Genomic DNA, 21,736 nt, shown 5'->3' on the forward strand with positions numbered 1-21,736 from the left:
CTGTATAGAAGATTTTAAACATCAGGTTTTTAGGTTCAGGGATTTGTAACATCAGTAGCCAGGTAACTGTAAACACATTATGGAAGTAGACGAATGCTTCTTTGGAGAGATGAAAAATCTGCTTTACTCTGTTTTCCTAATTGCAACTGCTTTCCGCTCATCTCACACGCATCAGTGGAGTAAGCTGCTTTAGCCAGTTTCACTCCTAAAGACGTTCTTAGGGCTTTCCCCCACCCCCCTTTATGAGTACGTGTAGATATGTAACTATGCATGGAAACTTTCATGCTCAAAAAATAATAATTCAAACACAGTTACAAATCTTATTTGAGCACTGAAGAGAAAGCATATTGCTGTTGGCACCATCCAGTAGGCAACCAGGACAGTTGCACCAAAACGTACAACAAATCTATTGCTGCAGTGCTAGCTGCCTTGCTTCCTAGGCCTTGATCACTCAGTTTTCCAGCCTCCCCAGCATCCTTAATAAACCTCCCACTTGCATTTTGCCAGCAGCACCGAACATGCCCACCCATCCCTAAGCTTTATGTGAGGTTTCAGCCAACCCAATTAACCTTCCAATTTCCCCACAGAAGCTGCACTGTTTTGTCAACCATCCATTAGTAAACTCTTTCTTTCAGCAGTTAAAAATCCAACAGTTTCATTACATTTTTGGGGGCTACTGCTGACTCTTCTGGGGCACAGCTTGAAGAATTATAGAAACCTGTAAAACTAGTTTGCCCACAGACCACGATGTTCTGGAGTTAAGGTAATGTACACACACTACACACATATGTTGGTTTTATATGATTTTGACTCTTATGGTTTACCCCAAAGATTCTTGGAAATTGAATTTGGTGAACATGTTGAGAATTCTCTGATCCAAAGGTTCCCTGAAAGATCAATTGACTGTTGGACCAGTTTAGGTTTGTAGCATAGAAATGCCTGGAGATTCCCCTTCAAAAATAAGAGAAACTTACCAATCCTAATGAGGCATTCAAAATTCCAATAATCAGAAGTCTGTGTGCCCCATACTGTAGAGCTTCATGAAAACAAAACTGATTATCACTCCTGAGTATATCTCAAGTTCAAGGTGCCCATCTTAATATATGCATGACAATTGATGAGTTTTTCATTTGCACTATCACTGGCACTGTGTCCAGATGAAACCTGCCCATATTATCAGTTTAGAACACTTTCCAGGTTTCACTGTGGGTGGAATACCAACCATCCACATTGGTCCCAGATACGGGTACCAAAAGGGACCAGGCTGGCTGACCCGCTCTAGACCTGTGAATCTACAGAAAAAGAACAATCAGCCTCTTACAGTTAAGAGCAATCTGGATTATTACATACTAGAAGTTCTCTAGTATTACGATATTTTATCAAGAAAACAAAATCAATGTAATTTTGAATATTTTGCTGCAATTTCATGCAACTAGCATTGTGCTTTACCCTATTGCATCCATTGCAGCTCCCTTGATTGTGATTTTTCTCTCTCTCTCTCTCTCCATCTCTCCTACATATCAAAGGTCTGCTTAGACAGTCTTTACACTGGAGATTTGGGCCATGACAAATATTACCTTGTTGGGCTTCCTTGTGGCCAGAGCCTGTACTAAAAACTCTGAACAAAGCGGCCCTTGAAGCTGTTCAGTTTCAAAAGGGTTTACAAAGCCCACTGGGCCTCCCAGCTTATTTTGCAACAAGTCATATCCCATGAAGAAATTCACTTCTGTATAACACAAAAACAGACTTAGATTAAAGAAAAAGAAAAAAAGAAAGCAAAATCCCCTGCTGATCTGTCTGGCCAGAATCATGTCTTTTACTGCTCATATCCTTTAAAGAAACGATCTTCTAGAGATATATGACCCTAATACATCATCAAAATACAGTGTTCTCATGATACTGTATTCCTAAGAGTATGACAGACGCCAGAAGAAGCAATGGGGAATATGTTTTTTCTTTTCTTTTTCGTGTTATCTACAGTTCTGAATGGGAGGAGTACGACTGTTAAAAGCATGGTGTCCTTTTTGTCTAGGGCATTATTCACCTCTGTACATCTTCTTTTTTTAAAATCCCCCTTCTAACTTGAAATGTTAAAATGTTTTAGCAAAATATAAATAATACCACAGGATGAAACACAAGGAAAAACACATCAAGGAGGTTGTTTGTTATCTTTGCGTAAATTGTGAAAATCTGTCTAAAGAGCTTGAAAAAGCAACAGCAAAATAAAAATAGTAGTCCAAAGAAACCAGCAGCAATCTGTTTTCTATTACAAAATTATCTAAACAAGAGGCCTCCAGACAGTGCTGCTTTAATGTACTTGCAACTAGAGTCAGGGCTGACCCTGGTTTTTTCTTCTGTGATCTTGCCTGTGCTGTGTAGTAGCAAATATTACAAGAGAGCGAAAATAACCCTGGCAGACCTATGTAAACAAAGTCGTAAATGTGGTGTGTCAGTTTTCCTGAAAAACCCAAGATACTTACAGGTCTGCAAAGCTACATTTTAGGCAATATTCTACAGGTTTTTAAGGCTGACCTAATTTCCTAAACCCTTTGGGTCATATCTACCATTTCTACATTGCACTTTGGTTCTGATAATTTTCATCTCGAGAACATCACAAACTGCTTAGTACCTTAGGGCGGAATCCTATGCATGTTTAGACAGAAAAAAGTCCTACAACTCCCAGCATTGCCCAGCTAGCATGGCTGGCTGGGGAATGCTGGGAGTTTTAGGACTTTTTTCTGTCTAAACATGCATAGGATTGCGCCCTTAGTAGCACATCCCAATGAATGGCAATTACAACAATGTAAGAATTTCAAGTGCAGGGATATCAGATAAAGCAGAAACCCTTGCGAGATAAGCTTTGCAAATCTATTAAACTTAAAAGTCCTTTAAATCTAAATCTTATATGTAGCTGTGAGAGAAGCTACTAGGAAGAGTCTTAATATTTTTGCTTTTAACACATCTTAGCAATGTGACAGTAATGAATCCGAATTTTCAAATATGTAGTTGAATTATTTTTACTTTTGAAATGAATTAGGAAGTGAAACATAGATAGATAGATAGATAGATAGATAGATAATCATATATATTTTCAGATGTTATTAGGTATGTATATATTTTCCATTCTCCAGCAGTGTTTTGAAGACCACTCTGTTGGTCATCTCACAACTGCTCTGCAAACCTAAACCTATTTCACTGTCATGGAATCCCCCATGGACTTCTTTCTGGAAACTGTCATTCTGCAAAAATATTTTTTAAAAATCAGTTTGCCTTCACAATGCAGCTGTGGATCACATGGTAGTCCCAATTCAAAGGCACTTTGCAGAAACTCCCACACTTTTCTATGAACTTTAATTTTGATAACTGTTCTGCATATACATCATGATTGCTTCAATTCACACTGCTTATCTATGACAAATATGACTAACTTTAATTAACCCAGCTTCCCAAATAACCCACAACCTCAATTGCTACTGTCCCATTAGCCAACTGTAATAGCAAAACTAATTGGCAGACCAACCATGAAAATGCAATGCCATCCCAAATCTTATTCACTTCAACTGGATTTGCAGCAGCAGAACACTTCCTATGAAGCTTTGGATCTAAAATGCAAGAAAGATAAAGTCCCAAAGTTAGTGTGGTATAGTGGTTAGAATAATGGATGGGACGGGGACTTGGGAGATCTGAATTTTAGTCCCTACTCAGTCATGAAGTTCACTGGGTGACTTTGAGCCAGTCACTGACTCTCAGCCTAACCTACCTCACAAGGTTGTTGTGAGGATAAAATGGAGAGGAGAAGGATTATGTATGCCTCCTTGGGGGAAAGGTGGGATATAAATGTAACAAATAAATAAAATAAATAAATGCTGAGAGGGCACAGAACTACAAGCAAAGTGAATAAATGCAAGGGGTACTAACATCTGTTGAAGTAAACATTTAATATTCCTATCCCTAAAATCATGTTTTCACTTGACTTTAGTTTTATACCCTTAAGGGCCAAAAATTACTGCGGTGAAGGAAGTTGAAAGAAAGTCACTAGCTCATGATGCTGATTCCAGGGGAATCACAGAGTTAAATCCATTATGTGTTCATTTGAAAATTCATACAATGTTAGGTGGACAAAGGTCATAAGAGAGAAGGCTGATTAAAAAAAAAAAAACCTTAGCCACAAGGATTTGAACTAGATCGTTAGTTTCGCAACTAGTTTCATGGTCAGAAACCATGTCAGCTGAACATGTGGAGGGGGAATGGGATCATGCTGTCATCCTTGATCCCAACCTCTACATGTTTGTAGGCTCAGTGTACACAACCCAAATTGTGTAAATTTTATTTATTTAATTTAAGATTATTTTTAGGCTGCCTCTAAAGGTGGGACTTTTAACAGTATTCAGTGATCTGGTTTGCACATAAGAGGGGGAAATCGTGAGTTAATTAACCTACAATTAGTTGTTAAGTTAACTTTGGATTGTTTAACCCACAACAACCCAAAGTGTCCAGATTCGTACGTCATGCTGCAACCTACCCTCGGGCTGATCAGAGGTTACATATTTAAAGAGATAGCGGCACATGACCTTGCAAATCATGGGTTAATTAACCCAAGATTTGCCACAGTTATGTGTGAACCAGCTCAATGAGGTTGATCCTTTTGTCCTCCATGCATTCAAGCCTACACAATCTCCAGCTGTGTGAAAAGGAAGTAACATTATTTTGAGATTTGAGGACATGTTTATAAAGATGTTGAATGTTTTCTTAACCAGCCCAAAGACAAGAGAAAATGGTTTTAATGGGAAGGAGTGGAAGTCATTTTTTCCTGCCCCTTCAGAACTTGCAACTACAACTTACCTAGCCTTTAGCTGACACCCTGCCTCCTCTCAAGCCATCTCTACAGAAGAAATCTGTAGTCTTCGAAGTCAGGCTCAAGTTTCCCTCAACGGCGTGGGGCATTGGTTCTAGACCAGTAGTCAATTCCCAGCTGCTTCACCATGGTTATAATTATAACCATATAAAAACCTTTTGAAAATTTAATTTTGCAGGGACTGGTTAGAACCAGAACCAAAACATGAGCTGGTTCTTCAGTGAATCAGTTCATGCATCCATTCATTGCTAGGGAACAATAATTCACATAAGCAGGTTTGCTACCCGAATTGGATTTACTTATGGGAATAAATGTTCTGCATTTATTATGTCTCATTATGTCTGAGAGGATAATAATACGTTTTTGAAAAATCTTAGCCCTGCAGGGCCACAATCACTTTGAGAAAGCAAGCCCCATTTCTCCTTCTGCATCCAAGCACACAAAACAGATTAAGGAAAGAGCAGAGTTTATTATCCTCAATAAATGTTGACTAAAAAGCAATTAAACCAGATTGTGCTTTCTTTGCTCCCCCCCCCCCCCGCTCTGCTGGATGTAAAAAAAATACCTGCTTTTGACAAGTGAGCAGAGCTGACATCACACATGAGCTGAAAGAGTGAAAAAGCTACATGTACAACTCATCTGTCATTTTGACAAAGTGACTTCTGGTCACCAGTGGGACACTGTAAAAGACATCTGCAGGGTTGGCCTCGACCACCAGCAATTCTTACAAGCCCAGAAGGGGCCCTGTGGGACTTGAAACACAACCTGCTTTAGAATTGGCCCTTGCAGTTGCACCTCGTGATGGCTATAAAAGCTGTGTGATATATCAAATGCCATTACGATCTTTGCTAGGAGGTTACTTTTCCATAGGTAGTGACAGCAGATAGCATCTTGTTAATCCAACTAATCTTCCTCAAATGCCAGGAAACGGGATTATGCATGGCTGAAAAAATCCACAGAGGAAGAAAGCCAGCTACAGATGTTTTTTTCTGTTTGAAATGCCACATTCATTTGAAGAGAAGTGTACAATTCCAGGTTTGCATTTAAATGGAATATATAAAAGCAGGAATTTGGGAGGAATTTTTAAGAGTGAGCAGAACAAGATGAATACACAACTACACATCTACAGATTGCTGTTGATGGATGTCTTCAAGCATTTATAATTTTGTACCAATCACACTCTTCATGATGCAGCTTCCCCCATGGCGTTGGGGGTGGGGGTGGGGGGTCAACTGTGATTGTAAACTACCACAACCCCATTCTTCCTGAAGTCTGCAGGAAAGAACAGCATCTGATAAAGATTCCCAAGCTGCCCAGCAGTCACAGAACACTAAAGATAAGGTTTCCTGAGATGTGTGGAATTTTATGAGGGTGGCACCAACTTAGAAACAAGCACTGAAATCAGAAGGTTGACTGAAGCATAGATTGGAAGGGGCCATAGCTCAGTGGCAGAGCACATCCTCTGCATGCAGAAGGTTCCACATTCAGGCCCTGGCATCTCCAGATAGAGCTGGGAAAGAATCCTGCCTAAAACCCTGGAAAGGCACAGCCAGTTTGTGAAGGCAACGTAAGTTAGATGGACCAATAGTCTGTCTCAGTGTAGCTTCCTATGTTCCACAGGTGGTAGGACCACTGGACTGAAGGGCAAAGTTTTCCTATCTTGCCCATCCTGGCAAAATCCAATTTTCAGTCTTTAAAAGTGGTTGGTGACATTCAAATAATGAAGTTCAACATTCTAAAAACACACACACACACAACCCACCACGTTTATTTCAGAGGCATGTGGAATTCCATATCAGGGTAATTATGAGTTAGAGATGATGGGTTTCCACTTATGTAACTCAAGTGATGAAATGGATACTAACCTACAAGCACAAAGAATCAACGGCTTGGATCCAAAATAGCACAAAGTTGCTTCTGCTCATTTCAAAAGGGCTTTCCCATTCCCCACGCACATCAGATGGCAGCCCTGCCCCTTCCCTGAACTCTAGAATGTTGGAGGACCTTCCAGATGGCTTTTCATGGTTGGGGGCTGAGAGGCTGTGCAGTCTTAGGGGTTCCAATTTCAGTTCACATGGTGGCGGGGCAGGATGGCGGTGGATCCAAGCCAGTGAAAGGAAAAACATATTAAGGGGGGCATTTTGTCCAACTAGATGGACCTGTGATCTGTCCCAACAGGGCTCTTCTTATGTTCTTAAGACAACAAAGGCATTGCTAGAGAGAAGTGAAACTATTTAAGCTTAAAGGACAACATTACTATCTTAATTACATTAAGACAAAAACACTAGAGGAGTGGCAATTCCAACAGTCTTGACAAGCAAAACATTTAATACAAAGTTATGTTTATTTTTATAATGCGCTTTCAAGTTTAGTAATGAATTAAATTCATTAAAGTATCCACCTCAAAAATTAAATATTAAAACATTATGGAGAACAAAAAATAAGAAGTTCCCCCCTCCCCTTTTGGGAAAAATGACTATTTTTATAAGGCAACATCAGCAGAACACCAGATATCCTGCAACTGAATTACAAGATCATAATTTTTAAAAAGTCTATTAGCAACTCAATAGAAGAAACTTGAAAGCTTATAAAGGAGTATGCACACATAACAGTATGCCTTTAAAACTGAATTTTGATATTGAACCTTCTCTTTAACAACACTGCATACTGGCAATAATTCTTTCCTTAGCATAGACCAAGACCCATTTTGCATATAAAGGAGAAACATTCCAGAGACAGTTGCAACCTACATTACATTTCCCCATTTAGTTTATAGTATTTGGTGGGGTGCCCTTTGCGATTTTAATTATTTATTCATTTTAACTATGTATGTTTGATTCAGATTTCTGGGGCCCTTAATTATGCCATAGTGAAGTCCTTGGCTCTTTCCAACTTGTTCCAGTTGAAACTCAGCATCAATTAACTAACCCTACTGTTGCTTCCCTCATGGCAAAGGGATATCAAATTCGAAACTATAAGCAATCCAGCTTTCCATACATCCTCTGACTGATAGATTCAATGTTAGATATATTAAATGAGTAGATTACTCATAACCTATAAAGATCTATTGTCTTTTTGTATCACATCTATCAGTGGGCATAGCTTTATGGTAAAACAAAATCCTGTTATGTTACTAGGGACCATTTCCCACAGTTGCTTCACTCCAGAACTCCATGTGTGTGCACAGGAGCTCCTGTGTGAGCTTCTCCATCCTTGCAAAAGAGGAGACAACTTTACGAAGTCACCACTTTTCTTGCATTGAATTGCCATTCCCATTGAAGTGAATGGGAGAACCCTTGTGGGCAGAAGAGGTCTGTGTGATCTGAAATTTTAAGCTGGTTCATTCCCTATCTGACTGACTGACCCCAAGTAGCTTCCACTTATTTGAGGAGCTATCCAGAGTTCTACAGGGCACTATCATTATCATGTCTATTCAATGTGTATACAAAAGTATTAGGAGAGATGTGTTCAGAGGTTTTACTTTTATATTTGAACCAGGAACAGATGCCACAGTCCTAAACAACTGTCCAGTGGCCATGGCTAATTGGATGAGGTTAGCAGACTGAGTCCAGAGGAGACTGAAAGGACAACAGTGAGTGGCCCTTGGAATTCTGGGGAGGGAGAGATTGCTATTGAAGGTGGTTGATCTGGCGTGGAATGTTGGTGTTTAGAGGTAAGAAGTAAGCCTCTACTCTAAAATCCTCCATGTGGAATTGCCCTCTGGCTATAAGGAACATATGAGCCAGCATAACCACAACTTATTGCATGGAAACTAAAAACTAGCACTGTTAAAATGCTTACCTTATATTTTCACAGGGATGATTTATGGAAATCGATATATAGTTAGAAATGGGTGGAAATTGTGGATTGTATCCAATAGCATCATTCTGCTTGTACATAGCTTCTACCGCCAGAGGAAACTCTGTTTTCATTCTTGCACAAGTGTCAAATCTAATATTTGGATTCCACTTGCACATGTTGTTCTATGAGCCATTGCACAAGGCATTCCACAAGGCGTTCCACAACTCATTACGACTTCATTAGGCTAGGTGTTGCTTGCATTAGTTGTGCTAATTGCTCTGCTAGAGGTTGTGCAACCGCTAACAGAATGCCAACTCTTGTAATTTTTCCACTACTGTAACACTGGATATAACTAGGTTAAGATTTGACCCTCATGGTTTCATATTATAACACAAGTATAAGCAGCCTATCGGAGCTAGATAACATGTTATGTGTAGTTCCATTCTGTACCCTTTAAAAAAGAAAAGTAGCTGTGAGCAGTTTCAATGATGAGCAGAAGACTGGGAGTGGGGAGGAAGAATCAATTAATACTTTTCCTTCTGCCCATTTGTTCACTCAAAATTATCCCACAGCTGCTTTCCTTCCCACAGGGAGAAAAGATACAGGGTCTCCTATAGCTTTTCCTCAGAAGGGAGAAAAGCCATAGTGGGTGATTTTGAGTGGCCAAAAGGCAGGAGTGGAAAGGATTCAGCGGACCCCTCCTCTCCACTGGTTTTTGGCTCAACCTTGAAGTAGGGATGTATGAAATCCCCTTACCTGGAGTCCGCGGGGGTCCGCAGGGGGGGAGGCGATCCGTCCCTCCCCCCCAGAATTCTCGCTGGCCGGCTCCACTCCATAGCGAACCCGCAGAGCTGCCGGCCAGCTCCGGCCGATGGCAGACTTCTGGCCGCTGGGACGCAAATGGCGTCTGCTACACCATTTGCATCCCTGCTCTTTGCTGTGATAGGCTACGTAAATATTTATGTAGCCTATCACGGCAAAGAGAAGGGACATAAATGGCGTAGCGGACATAACGCCATTTTCTTCCGCAGGAAGTCCGGGGCAACTTCGCGGGGTGGCGGAGGTGGGTGGTCCATTCCGCCACGGACTCTGAGGGGCCAGATTCTAATAATCCGGCCTCATTGGAGTCCATGGCGGAATTCTCTAACATCCCTACCTTGAAGCCACCAGCAGCAGCTTCTCATTTCAATAAAAACATAAACAGTGGGGAAAAGCATCACAGAGCTGTATGTAAGGTGTAGTTGGGTCCTCAATTTCTGAAAAAGTAATAGCTCTTCCTCCTGAATTCCTCATTGTAATTTGTTAGCAATTACAAAAAAAAGAGATCCCTCAATAAATGTTGGTTCTGATCCAAGCTAACAAATCTAGTCATTTGTCTATTTTTTTATACCAGTTCCCATTAGCTGCTCAACCTCAATTTCCTGTGATTTCTTCCATATGCTCATTAATATTCTATGCAGCTAGGACTGCTGTTTATGTTACAACCCTACTAGAGACACTGCTTAGACAGTACAATTTCCAGTACTTGATTTTTTAAATCATTTTCATTTTTAGGTCAAGGGCTTAAGCCACAAAACGTCCCTACAAGAGCAACCATGCTGGAGCAAGCCCACCTCTTTTTACATCTGCCCTGCACTAGACAGGCAGTGGGGTATTGTGCACAAGGTATCGTCAACAAGCACTGGTACCATTGTGGCTGGCAATCTGAGCAACTGCAACACATAGGTCCTGGTCAAGGAACAGGATAATCCTGGGCCTTCAGGTTTTAACCAGGAGCTGTTGTGATTGCTCACACAAGTCAATGCTGTGCACTGCAACTGAGTTGTGGATCAGACCCAAGTGTTTCTCTCATTATGAAGTGGGTTAATAATAAAAGAAATACTTTAGACCTGATGCATAACTGATTGCAGTTATGCAGCTGAAAAGCCCTGGCAAGGAGCTGAATTCTGTTCAGCTGTCTTGAACAGGTCTTTTATTGAAACTGTTTATTGAAATAGTTCTTAACTGTTTAATGGAGCAATCCTATGGCCGCTAGTCAGCAGCTACACGGCCATACGATATGTGTTGGGGGGGGAACTGACCTTCCCCCCTTCTGTGCTGCCTCGTGAACAGCCCCCAGAATGGCCCCGTGCTCAACACTTGCAAGAGGAGTGTGGAGCGGCCAAAACAGAGCATTCTGGAGGGCGTTCCGGGGCGGGGAAGGCGGAAATGCCAGAAGGACACATCCCATGTGTCATCCGGCAGCCTCCTCCCCTGCTCCACCTTCCCATGGCTAGACAGCCAAGTTCAGCTGTCTAGCCGCAAATGCAGGGCAGGAGAAGAGTGGAGGGGACGATCCCCTCCGTGCTTCTCTTGCCCTGCATTGGATAGGCGGTCACCTCTGAGTTCAGAGGCGGCCGCCTATCTCCATAGGATTGTGCCCTAAATTGTTTACAATTTTGTAGGTTAAACATTTTTAGGGTGCAATCCTATTGAGACAGATGGTTGCCTCCGACCTCCTCTGAAGTTAGAGGCAACTGCCTATCCAATGCAGGGCGGAAGCAGCACAGAGGAGAGGATTCCCTCCATACTGCAGCCACCATGCACTTTGCCTTAGATGCACATTTTCAGACAGACGAAGTGCGGCTTTGGGGAGGGCATGGGACCTGGGCTGGAGACCACATAGGAAACTGTCTAAAACGGCTTCCATGGTCTCCTCCCCTCCCTGTCCCCAGGAACGCCCTTTTTCACCCTGTCCATGCTCCGTGTTACCAGCATGGACAGGCGCGGAGGGGCAGCCACCACAGTTCTGTCCATGCCTGCTATGAGGGAGAGGGGGCAGGAAGCATGGTGTTCCAGCTCTGACCTCATAGTGCAGTCTACAAGCTCGTAGCCAGGAAACCGAAAAATCTTATCTCTCCCAGATGCTGTCTAGGGGACATAGGGCTGTTCTCTTAAGACTATGTTTTATTATAATGTTGTATCATGTAGCGTTGTGTAATGTTGCGGTTTGCAATTTTTGTGAATTTTCATGAACCACCCGAAGAGCTTCAGCTATTGGGCAGTATAGAATGAAAATAATAATAATGATGATGATTGATGATGCTTGTCTTGCTTTCAGCTACGGAACCATAAGCATGATATATTGTTGATGAATATTTAAATTCCTGATTTGTGCATCCCTTTCAACATTATTGCTCACTTAAATCATTTATACATTGGTCAACATGACAACATAAAAACGTGTTCCAGATACCCTCCTGCCTCAACATGGTTTCTGTTTCAAGTACATTTTGTACGTTCTTGGAGGCATTTAAAAGGAACCACATATGGTCATGTTTCTGCTCTGGGATGCACTTACCAAACTCTGATCAAAACCTGCAGCATGAGGCAAGTGAAGGCTACTGTTAACTACTGCGCAAGAGTGAGCCGAAGAAAATCGATTATTCTTTACAGAAATAAAGACATTTAAATTGAGAGAAGATTCAGTTCAGTTAGGCTGGATGATGTACATCAACTCTTGAAATTATGTGGTTCGGGGGGGGGATGGGTATGAAAGTACAGTTTGAAAGTACTGTTTGATTATTTTCTTTTATTATGCACTATTCTACAAAATTTCATCTGGGCTACATTATACCTTGACACAACAAAAAATCAGATCCTCATGTACTAAGTCCATTGCTGCCTTCACCAAAGACATATGCCAAACAGTTGCTTTCAGACCAGACTGGGCATCACTCACAAATGGAGGTTTGTGCAAAAGAAAACTAGGTTTGCTACAGGTGTTAGAGAGCTTTAAAAGAATTTAAGAGTGCAAAGACAGTTTGGAGATTGCGAGTAGGCAAGGTTTATTTTTATTTTATAATTTCACATCAAATGTAAGGAAAGTTAGGTTTCCTTCATTACACCTCTTAGCTAGGTCGAGTACACGTTCTTATAACGCTGAGTTTCACATCAGTTTTATAACTGCAAGGTCAAATTCTACATGGCACACTTGGATACAGAAATGGAAATTTAAACTACAGAATGATGTTTCGTGCTGAAGAAAACTCATGCCAAGCAAAGCTCCGATTTCTCGTTTCCTGAGTGCCTGTCTCCCAACTGCTCTCATGTTTCCAATGCCAGGTTACACTTTCTGGCTCGCATTGGTTTCCTTCTGTTCTACGTTTAGGTGATAAAAGGGTGGAAATGACAATTACTGCTGCTCAGGTAAACTTGGCAGGTTTAAAGTTGTGGGAGTGGAAATTGGTATGAATGTTGTTTGTCAAGGTCCTCTACTTTTATCAATGGTTGCTTCACACGTGCATTTCTAAGGTACCACAACAAAAATGTGCAAAACAAACAAATAAACAAACCCGAAGTAAAAACTAAGCTCCATACTTGGAAATCTTGATTCAGTGAAAAGCTGCTTTAGCAGGAGAATTAAGAAATCAGCCCTTGCAACAATCAACTTTCTACGATTTATGGCTACTTCTCCAAGGTATAGCGAGGGTGTATGATATCAGTGCCAGATTCTCCTTACATTTGAAAGTTAACTAAGTCCTGGTTCTCACTGAGATAACAAATCTGTGTCTGAGCTGTACCACTTCAGACTCCTGGTGGGGACCTCAAATAACTGAATGCATCTCCAAAAGAAAAAAAAACACCCTCCATATACTCTGGGCTAGAACACTTCTTCTTGACGTATAGTTTTCTATGCAGAGGGATTTATTTATTTTGGGGGTATCAATCAAAGGAGCACCCACCTGCAGTGACTGAAGTTTGACACAGCTTTACCACTTCAATGAAAACTAGGCCCAAGCACAAGGAGTCTAACAGAAGAAAGGCAGGGATTCTTCTAACCCAGAAATGTAGCATGTTCCCTATTCTTCCTTGCCTTCTAGCATTTATTTAACCATCCAAAGCAGCTGGTGGACCTGTCATATTGCTTGTGGGGACGGACACACACACCCCTTTCCTTTGTACCAGTATAAATCTTTGTGGCAGAATAGGCTGCCCTTCATCTAGCGCAAATGAATGCTCACATTTGCTATCACCTAACCAGTTGAAGTAGAGTGCTGATTCCCCACTCCGCCCCCCACGCTCTAGTGTTGTTTTTAAAAACTAAAATCTAAAAACAGCTTATGGGGAGGTTATTCTTGGATCCCAGATGCCATCTGGTAAGATGCTCCAGTTTTATGTAGACAATGACACATGGGGTGAAATTATATGGTTCTTCCACCACCAACACCACCCAAGCGGCAGCCCTCGCAGCCATAATCATATCCCAGCATTTAAAAACTTTTTTAAAAAAATAATGCAGACTACGTTGATTTTGTGGAGAGTTCAAGTGTTTTTAATCCTGTAATTATGCACAGGTTCTCATTTCACTCTTTCTGCTATGCTGTGGTAATTTTATGCCTTTTTAAAGATAACACTGAAGCACAGCATGTTTTACATGAAATGCTACAATACCCAATGTGAACTATTTTCAGACATAGACAAACCCAGCTAAATATGATAGCTTATTGTGCTTATACAAGAGTGTACATGGAAATATTCCCTTTGCTATATCCCTTTCCTGTTCTCAAGAACTTGCATACAAAACTTGTCCCCTCATACCCATGTAACATCAGTTTTAAGCATTGCCTTTCAAGCATTCCTTCAAAACCCCAAGTCTGAGGACTGGTTTATATCCTTGTACATTTCATTATTCTACACTTGATGACTGGCAGCTGAATGCGGGAACTGATTATATTAGATACTATTGTGTTTGTAGTGATATTGAAGTGTCTGTAGTGTTACCTTTTTGATGACCTATTCAAACATGCAAGTCATTACTTAATGTTAAAATCATAAAGCAATAAATATGCATGTATGAACCACCCCTAAGTCTGGATCCACATTCCCAAAATTCCTGGACTAATATGAAGAGATGCCTACAGTTACATAGCTTTTCATTTAGAGTTATGTAAAGAAAAGCCTCATGAACATCAATTCTGCATTTCAGCCACCAAAGTGAAAACTGTAAGTTATGAGACACAGTTCTGGCTCTTTTCGTCTTATCTGGAGAAGGCTGTTGGTTTTACAAAGCCCTAGTTTCAAAAGCACAGAACAGGCCTGCTGAGAACCTAGAACCTCTTGGAAAAACAGTGGCTCCCAGATGTCCGGTGTCCCGCACCACCATGAGTATATGAAGATCACCTTCAGATAGATGTTCCTAGATAAAACAGGATGTGTTTGGATGGAAAGATAAGCCCTGTGCAGATGTTCAGTGTCATTATTCTACTCATGTAGGGGACAAATCATGATTGTGGTGACACGTTGCACTCTCTCCATTGTGGCTGATGCCCATGAGTGCAGCAGAACATTTTGCATAGGGGCCTACATGTAAAGGCATGATTCACATGAGCTGCACAGATCATGCAAGCTATGGCTATCTGCACAAGCCCCTGTGCCAATATTCTACTGTACATATGGACATTGGGCATATTTAGAGGTGGGGTTCCTGCTGCCACAGTCACAATTCCACCCCAAACTTTCCATACGTAGAAAAGAACAGCACAGAATGTCTGCACAGGGCAATGTACTTTAATAGTTGTATTTTGATTCACTCAGGTACAATTATGATGAGAAAGCAAACACTGTTAAATATTGCTGTACAACCTCGTAGAAGAAATGGCTCTGGAGGGCAAAAAAAGAGACTGCGGTTCAAGAGAACGGAAGAAAAATTAGGACATGTCATTTTGACACTCCAGCTGCTTACATCTGAATAGTTCTATTGAAGTTAAATACTTTGGGTTGGATCCAGACTTAGTTACATTTATAGACCCATTGAAATCAACAGGGCTCAAGTTAGTCATGCCTTACTTGTCCCATTGATTTGAATGGGTCTACTCTAAGCTGGAGAAAATCAGGATTCTTGGCGCCAGAATATGTGGTTTGACAGGATAATAATCTACAGTTCTATTGCCTGCTTTGCATTCATGTAAGCCATTTAGGAAAATCTCACCTCTCTGTACCTAAAGCTTCCTGTTTGACACAGAGTTCGTGTGAGGCCCCATTCATTAATGTTTGTGTGGTAGTCTAAAGTACTTCGCACACACACGTGTACACACACACACACATGCATGCACGCGCACACACACGTGTACACACACACACACACACACACACATGTATATAATAGTTCCTGCCCTTCAGCAGGTGACATATACAGACAATTTACACAGCCATTTTTATTTTTATTTTTAACACGGAGAAATCAACACAGCCCAAGCTGCTTTCAAACTACTCTTGGTAAAAATGCATTTCATAAATTTTTCCCACTTTAATTTTAATTTTCATTAAAAGTGCATTCACAGCCAAAACACTTGACATTTTGGACTGATGGACCATCTGTAGCTTAACAAAGAATTTCAGCCCACAACCTTTATCTATAAATGGGTCCCACACTTTTAGGAGGTAGCTAGCATATACAGGTATGTTCTAACTTAATTCAGTAACTCTGCAACAGTGGAAGTGGTAACCATCTTAAAAGCTAGTAGAACTAACATTAAGGCTACAATCCTATATGGACTGAACTCAGTGGGTGTTACTTTTGAGAAGATATGTATAAGATTGTACTGTCAGGAAGTTTTCAAAGATGAAATTTAGACCAGCTCTTGCTTCTGTATCTTTGTAATGCAAATGTAAAATCTACACTGGAAAGAAGATTCATTTGCATTGCAAAATGCTTCGCCTCCATGTCTCTTCTGCATTAACACTGATCAGAAGTTAACATAAATAAATGATGCAAAAGAGCTCAAAGGTGATTTAAGTTTCCTATGTAAAAATGCCCTTTGCATATAGAGTGCCTAGGTACAGTTCTTTACAATCTGATTTGTCCTTTTAGTGGGGACTGTTATGCAATTCCAAGTGTATGAAATGTTAAAATTTCTTAGTCTAAAGATGGATCTGGATTTTTGTATAAGTTCATATTTTTAAAAACTAAATCGCTAAGTGTTAGGTGTGTGTGGGTGATGTGGCCCCAATAACTCAAGAACAAGTTGATGGAGTTGAACCAAATGTGGTATGTGATGTAAGACTCCTGTAACACAAAGAAGAACTAGAAGTAGAGGAAATTGGAATTTATTAGGGGCTTTAGCGCATCTCTTTCCAAGACTGCAACTAATGCTCTGGTTGACATGACATGTCACAAATAAAATAGTTATTAGGTTCTGCACAATCTGTTCACACAGACACTTAAACAAAGAGTCTTGTGGCACCTTACCAATAGATTTATTATGGCATACATTTTCATGGGCTACAAGTTGCCACAAGGCTTTGTTCTTTTTGCCAACACAGTTCTCTGGAAATTGTGTACACACATGCTTTCTCCAGTTTGGATGGTGAACTGTTCTAGTTTGTTTGTTTGTTTTTAAACACTTATTATGCACAGAAACAGCTGTGTACACAAGTTTTTTTAGTAGGGTATGCAAAAAAATTAGTGATAGGTGGACCCCACCACACACAATCCTATCTTTATCCCCAAAACCAAATTTAGAGGATTTCCACTAGCAGAAGACGATGTGTGGAAGAAGGAAGATAAGGCCCCGGATAGCATCGCACAAGGTCAAAGCAGCTTCCAGAACACTGCAAACCTCAGTCCTTGCTGTAGTGTTCAAGTGGAAAGGGAATATCTCTGTCTCCCCACACCTCTGACTGGACTGGTTCACATGACATGGTCAGGCCATCATGGCTTATTTAACCCACGATGAGCCATGGTGTGTGCTGCCACCATTTTGAATATGTAACCCCCAACTGGAGCGATAGGGTGCTGCACTGTGTTGTGCAAACCTGGCCACCGTGGGTTATTCAAGAGTTAAAATACACTCGCATAACCCTCGATTAGTAGTAGGGTTATGCAAGAGTTGTTTAACCCTCAAATAACCGATGGTGGCCAAATCTGCATGACACAGCGCAACCCCCAATCAGGGGTTCCAGATTCAAAATGATAGCTGCACACACCCAGCATGCACCACAGTTCATTGTGGGTTATTTAACCCACGATAACCCACTGTGTCATGCGAAGCGGGACACTGCTGAGTAATGTGAAATGAAATAGTGGATGGGGCAGCCTCATTTGTGTATAATCAGTGTGCAGCAGGGCCCAACTCAGGGCCAGACCCTGAATGGGCTAAGATAATGATCTAAGATGGATCAGGGGGCAGACACCAAAAGTCTGGTGCCCAAACTGTGGCTCAAATGTAGGAAGCAAGATCTTAATATGCTTGAGAGAGACAGACTAAAGTAGCTAGAGAAGTTCAAAGTAGTTGGGGCAGCCCAAATTCCAAAACACACAGATACACATGTACACATACACACACAATAAATAACATAGTGTTCATGGTAGGAGGTCACTTAGTAAGGGCTTATGCACAGATTGCCTTTTTTTTATTAAAAGGGGAGGAAAGCTCTTACGACTGCAGAGGAGCAACAGAACATTGACCAGAAAAATAGCTGTTCTGAGATGTTTGCAACCAACATGATAGACATTTCACAAATGTCAGCAGTGGCACCCGTTTAACACCTTACTTAATTTTTAGTGGGGACACTAAATGGGATTAGATATGAACCACACACGCTGTTTGTGATATATTCTGATGCAAATTGCACAAAGAACAGCTGACTGCAGACATCTTTAGGATAAGTAAAACCACAGACCATTTATTATATTTCACTTTCCTCACCCACCCCATTTTTTCCTCTAGTTTTCTTCCTCCTCTGAATTTCCTATCAGCAATATTGATCCAGAGGTTTTCCTGAGTCTCTGAATAATGGCCAAACACAGCTGCCTTCACTGACAGACGAACTACAGAGATGGGCACCTTAATAACAAAAATGTAAGAGTGCCTTAGTTTTTTGGGAGCAGCAGTGACCTAGAACACCTGTCTCCATTTCTGACCTGACAGATGGAAAATCATGGCCAAAAAACCATTCTCCAAGACCCATCCCGCTGCTTCACTTTCCGAAGTCTATAAATGCAGATATTTCTGCTCTAGTTCCCATATGACTTTTGTGTTAAAGAACCTTTTAAAAAATCTTTTAAAATTGCTTTCTAACTATTAGCGATAATTTTTCTGTGGCTCTCACAGTCTGGCTTGCAAAGTGAAGTTACTGTGAAACTGAGCTGCACTCAGCTGAAGAAAAAGTAAGGGGGTATTTCCTTTGCTGCAGAATACAAACCAGGGTCATTGTTAGCTAACAAGGAATCTGAACTTCCCGAACAAACAACAGCCAGTGTCATCCTCAGAGGGCAGTTTTTTGATACAAGTATCATGTGTGCTGGCATTGTCTTTTTATTACAATAGGTCTAGCCAAGAATGCAATGCCTGAAAGTATACCATACTACATTTTGAAAGCAAACTTGAACTTCCAAACCACCTGGATTTTGTTCTCTTACTGACCTGTTATATCTCTCATTATATCTCTGGAGCCAACTTTTCAAGCTTGTGCTGAAATAACTAAAGGCTCAAGCTAAATGTCAATTCCTTCCTTCTCCTTGGCCCTGAGCACAAACTGTATTTATAGTATTATACAAAGAACCATCAGCAGTGCCTCATAACCACGGACATTGTGGGGAAACAACTTCAATCATAAACACATCCACATTCAGGTAGCCTCACAATGTCACGGGCAAAGTCAGCTGAAAGATTTGTGTCCAAGCTAAAGTCAAGGATATGATTCCATGATTATGGACTGGAAATTTTTGTAGCCAGTACAGAAGCGAGATAACCTCCGGCTGCACAAAGGAAAAAGATAAGCAATATTTGATTACATAAGGCACTCTTGTTTGATCTTATCAGTGGAATTCACACTTACCAGGCAAATGCACATTATGCAAGGATTGTCTGTGATAAAGGGGATCTGTAGAACTTCTCCCTCGTTTTCACATTTTGCAACAGAGCCTGTAAGGGAATTTAAAAATTAATACTTTTTCCTCACTCTATCCATTCAGCGTTTACCTTCAGACCTCCGTTAAACTGTCTGTCAGGACTGCAGTCACATCTGCAAATTTCAGCATATTTACATGGAAGTAAGCCCCATGGAAATGAACAGGATCTACTTTTCAGTAAATTTGGCTTTTTCCTTTGATCTGGCTAGAAGTATTTGTATTTTGTTAACTATTTGTAAACGTTTAAAAAGTACTCTTTATTTTATTACACACACACACACACACAGCAAAAGCATAAGCAACACTAATAGCTTTTGTCAGCTAACATCTATCTTTCAAATTCATTGTACGTATTATACTCGGATCTCAGCAGAGAGGGATGTTTTTGATCCCCTCAAATGCTTCGCAAGGCTACATTTTAAAATGAAATTTGTGCAACTTTGATAAGGATCTGATCTCTCTATGGAAATGAAGGAAGCTTCTATTGTTACTTTATGTGGATCAAATCAATAGAATGAAATACCAGTCTTTCAATCCACCAGCGTATTTGAAACATAAAGCAGCATCGATTTCCAAAATGAGCCCAGTTAGCAAAACCTCCCTGGTGACCCCACCCTCAAACACATTATCATACGCTGGAACCATTTTTGGAAACCTAACACTTCTCACAATATCTAGAAACGGACTCAACATTTCTTTTTATGTACCAGGTGTCAAGAAGAGAGTTGGGGTGGGGGGCACAGTTTAGGTCTTTCACCTGCTTGAAAAACGTTTTACTTATATACTATAATAATCATTCTTTGTTCCTTTTGACACACAATGACATCTTTAAAACAATCACAACTCTGTAAACCCGGTACTTTTCTGGACACCAGGAGAGTGCTGAACGATGGATGATCATAAGAAAACCGCGGCGTCCCTACACTGGGGAACTTGCAACCAACGACTATTGATCTATCTGTCTGCTCACCTCTACAAGAACTTGTCCTTCCAGTTACAGCCCATCATGGGGCTGCAGGGGCAGTCCACACATTACTTGACCCCAAACCCAGGTCTGTCTGACACTGAAAAGGGAGCCGCAGCCAATCCTGGCTGTCTGGCTAGGCTACCATCCTACCGGTACGATACCCATGTTTCCCAAAATGAAGAGAGCGGAAGAAAATCTTAGTGGGCGTTTACTAACAAAAAGTAACGCCCGAAGCGACTGTTATCTTGGGTTGGATCCAGACCGCGTCATACTTCGAGCAGACCCACTGAAAGCAACAGGACTGACAGTAGTTGCGACTAACTTCAGCCCCATCGATTTCAATAGGTCTGCTCTAAGTCGGACGAAGGCTGGCTCCAAGCCCTTCTCTGCACAGCACTCGTGCGCGAAGAGTCATCATCGCCCGGCGTTGCTGCCGCTGCTGCACGCATGCATCATCACCGCCCCTGGCACCGAGGTCGACAAAGACCTGTGCCGCGCACGGAGGCGAGCCTCTGCTCCTTCCGCACGCGCACTGCATGTGCGGCGTCCGCACGGGAGGGAGAGGGCGTGCGGCTCCCCGCTCCCCGGCTCAACATCCCGGTTCCCATCCTTACCTGTCAGGAAGGAGGAAGCCAGAGCCATGGGGGGCCCGAGGTGGTGCAGCAAGAGCCAGGCGGCGAAGCTTAGCCCGGGGGCGCGGAGCGGCTGAGCCACCGCTCGGAAGCTGCCGGACCGCCAGAGCATCGTCCCCTGGAGACGGGCGCTCGGGTTGCTGCTGCTGCTGCTGCTGCTGCTGCGGGAGAGGGCGCGCGCAGGGGCTGCGCGGCGCGCGGAGGAGGCGGCGGAGGAGGAGGCGGACCGGGCAGGGAAGTCGCTGCTTGCTGCTGCCGGGGGCGCAGCGGAGGGCGGGCGGAGAAGGTGGGAGGGCTCCGCTGGCTGCTCTCGCTCGGAGTCCGGGCCGCGCTTTGAGGCGCTCCCCTGCCCACCGGCCCCTCCTGAGCGGGATGTGGGTGGGCGGCGGGGGGGTGGGGAGGCGCCGGGCTGGGCGGGGCCGGCTGCCGCTGTGGGGGGGACCCCCGCCTCGTGCACTGACGGGAGCCGCCGCCGGCCCTCCTCTGCCCCCGGCTAGCCCGGCACCCACGCGGCGCCGCCCCGGGCCGCCGCCGCCGCCCTGCGCCCCCTGCCGAGGCGCTGGAGGGCAGCGGCTCCCCGGGGGTGG

General features: G+C 42.4%; 1 protein-coding gene across 1 annotated transcript in view; it reads right to left on the bottom strand.

Annotated features, from left to right (window-relative positions):
* Positions 1-21,261, bottom strand: part of BMPER (BMP binding endothelial regulator) — a 237,607-nt gene extending 216,346 nt beyond the window's left edge. Inside the window, exons 1-2 of the mRNA XM_084860403.1 lie at positions 21,132-21,261; positions 19,478-19,563 (exon numbers count right to left, since the gene is read on the bottom strand). Coding sequence (XP_084716529.1) covers positions 19,478-19,563; positions 21,132-21,261 — 216 coding nt within the window. The remainder of the gene's footprint in view (positions 1-19,477; positions 19,564-21,131) is intronic.
* Positions 21,262-21,736: the final 475 nt, after the last annotated feature.

The sequence above is a fragment of the Heloderma suspectum genome, chromosome 5 (assembly GCF_057233095.1).
Source record: "Heloderma suspectum isolate Gila_16-S chromosome 5, 16-S_ref, whole genome shotgun sequence".
Lineage (NCBI taxonomy): Eukaryota > Metazoa > Chordata > Lepidosauria > Squamata > Helodermatidae > Heloderma > Heloderma suspectum.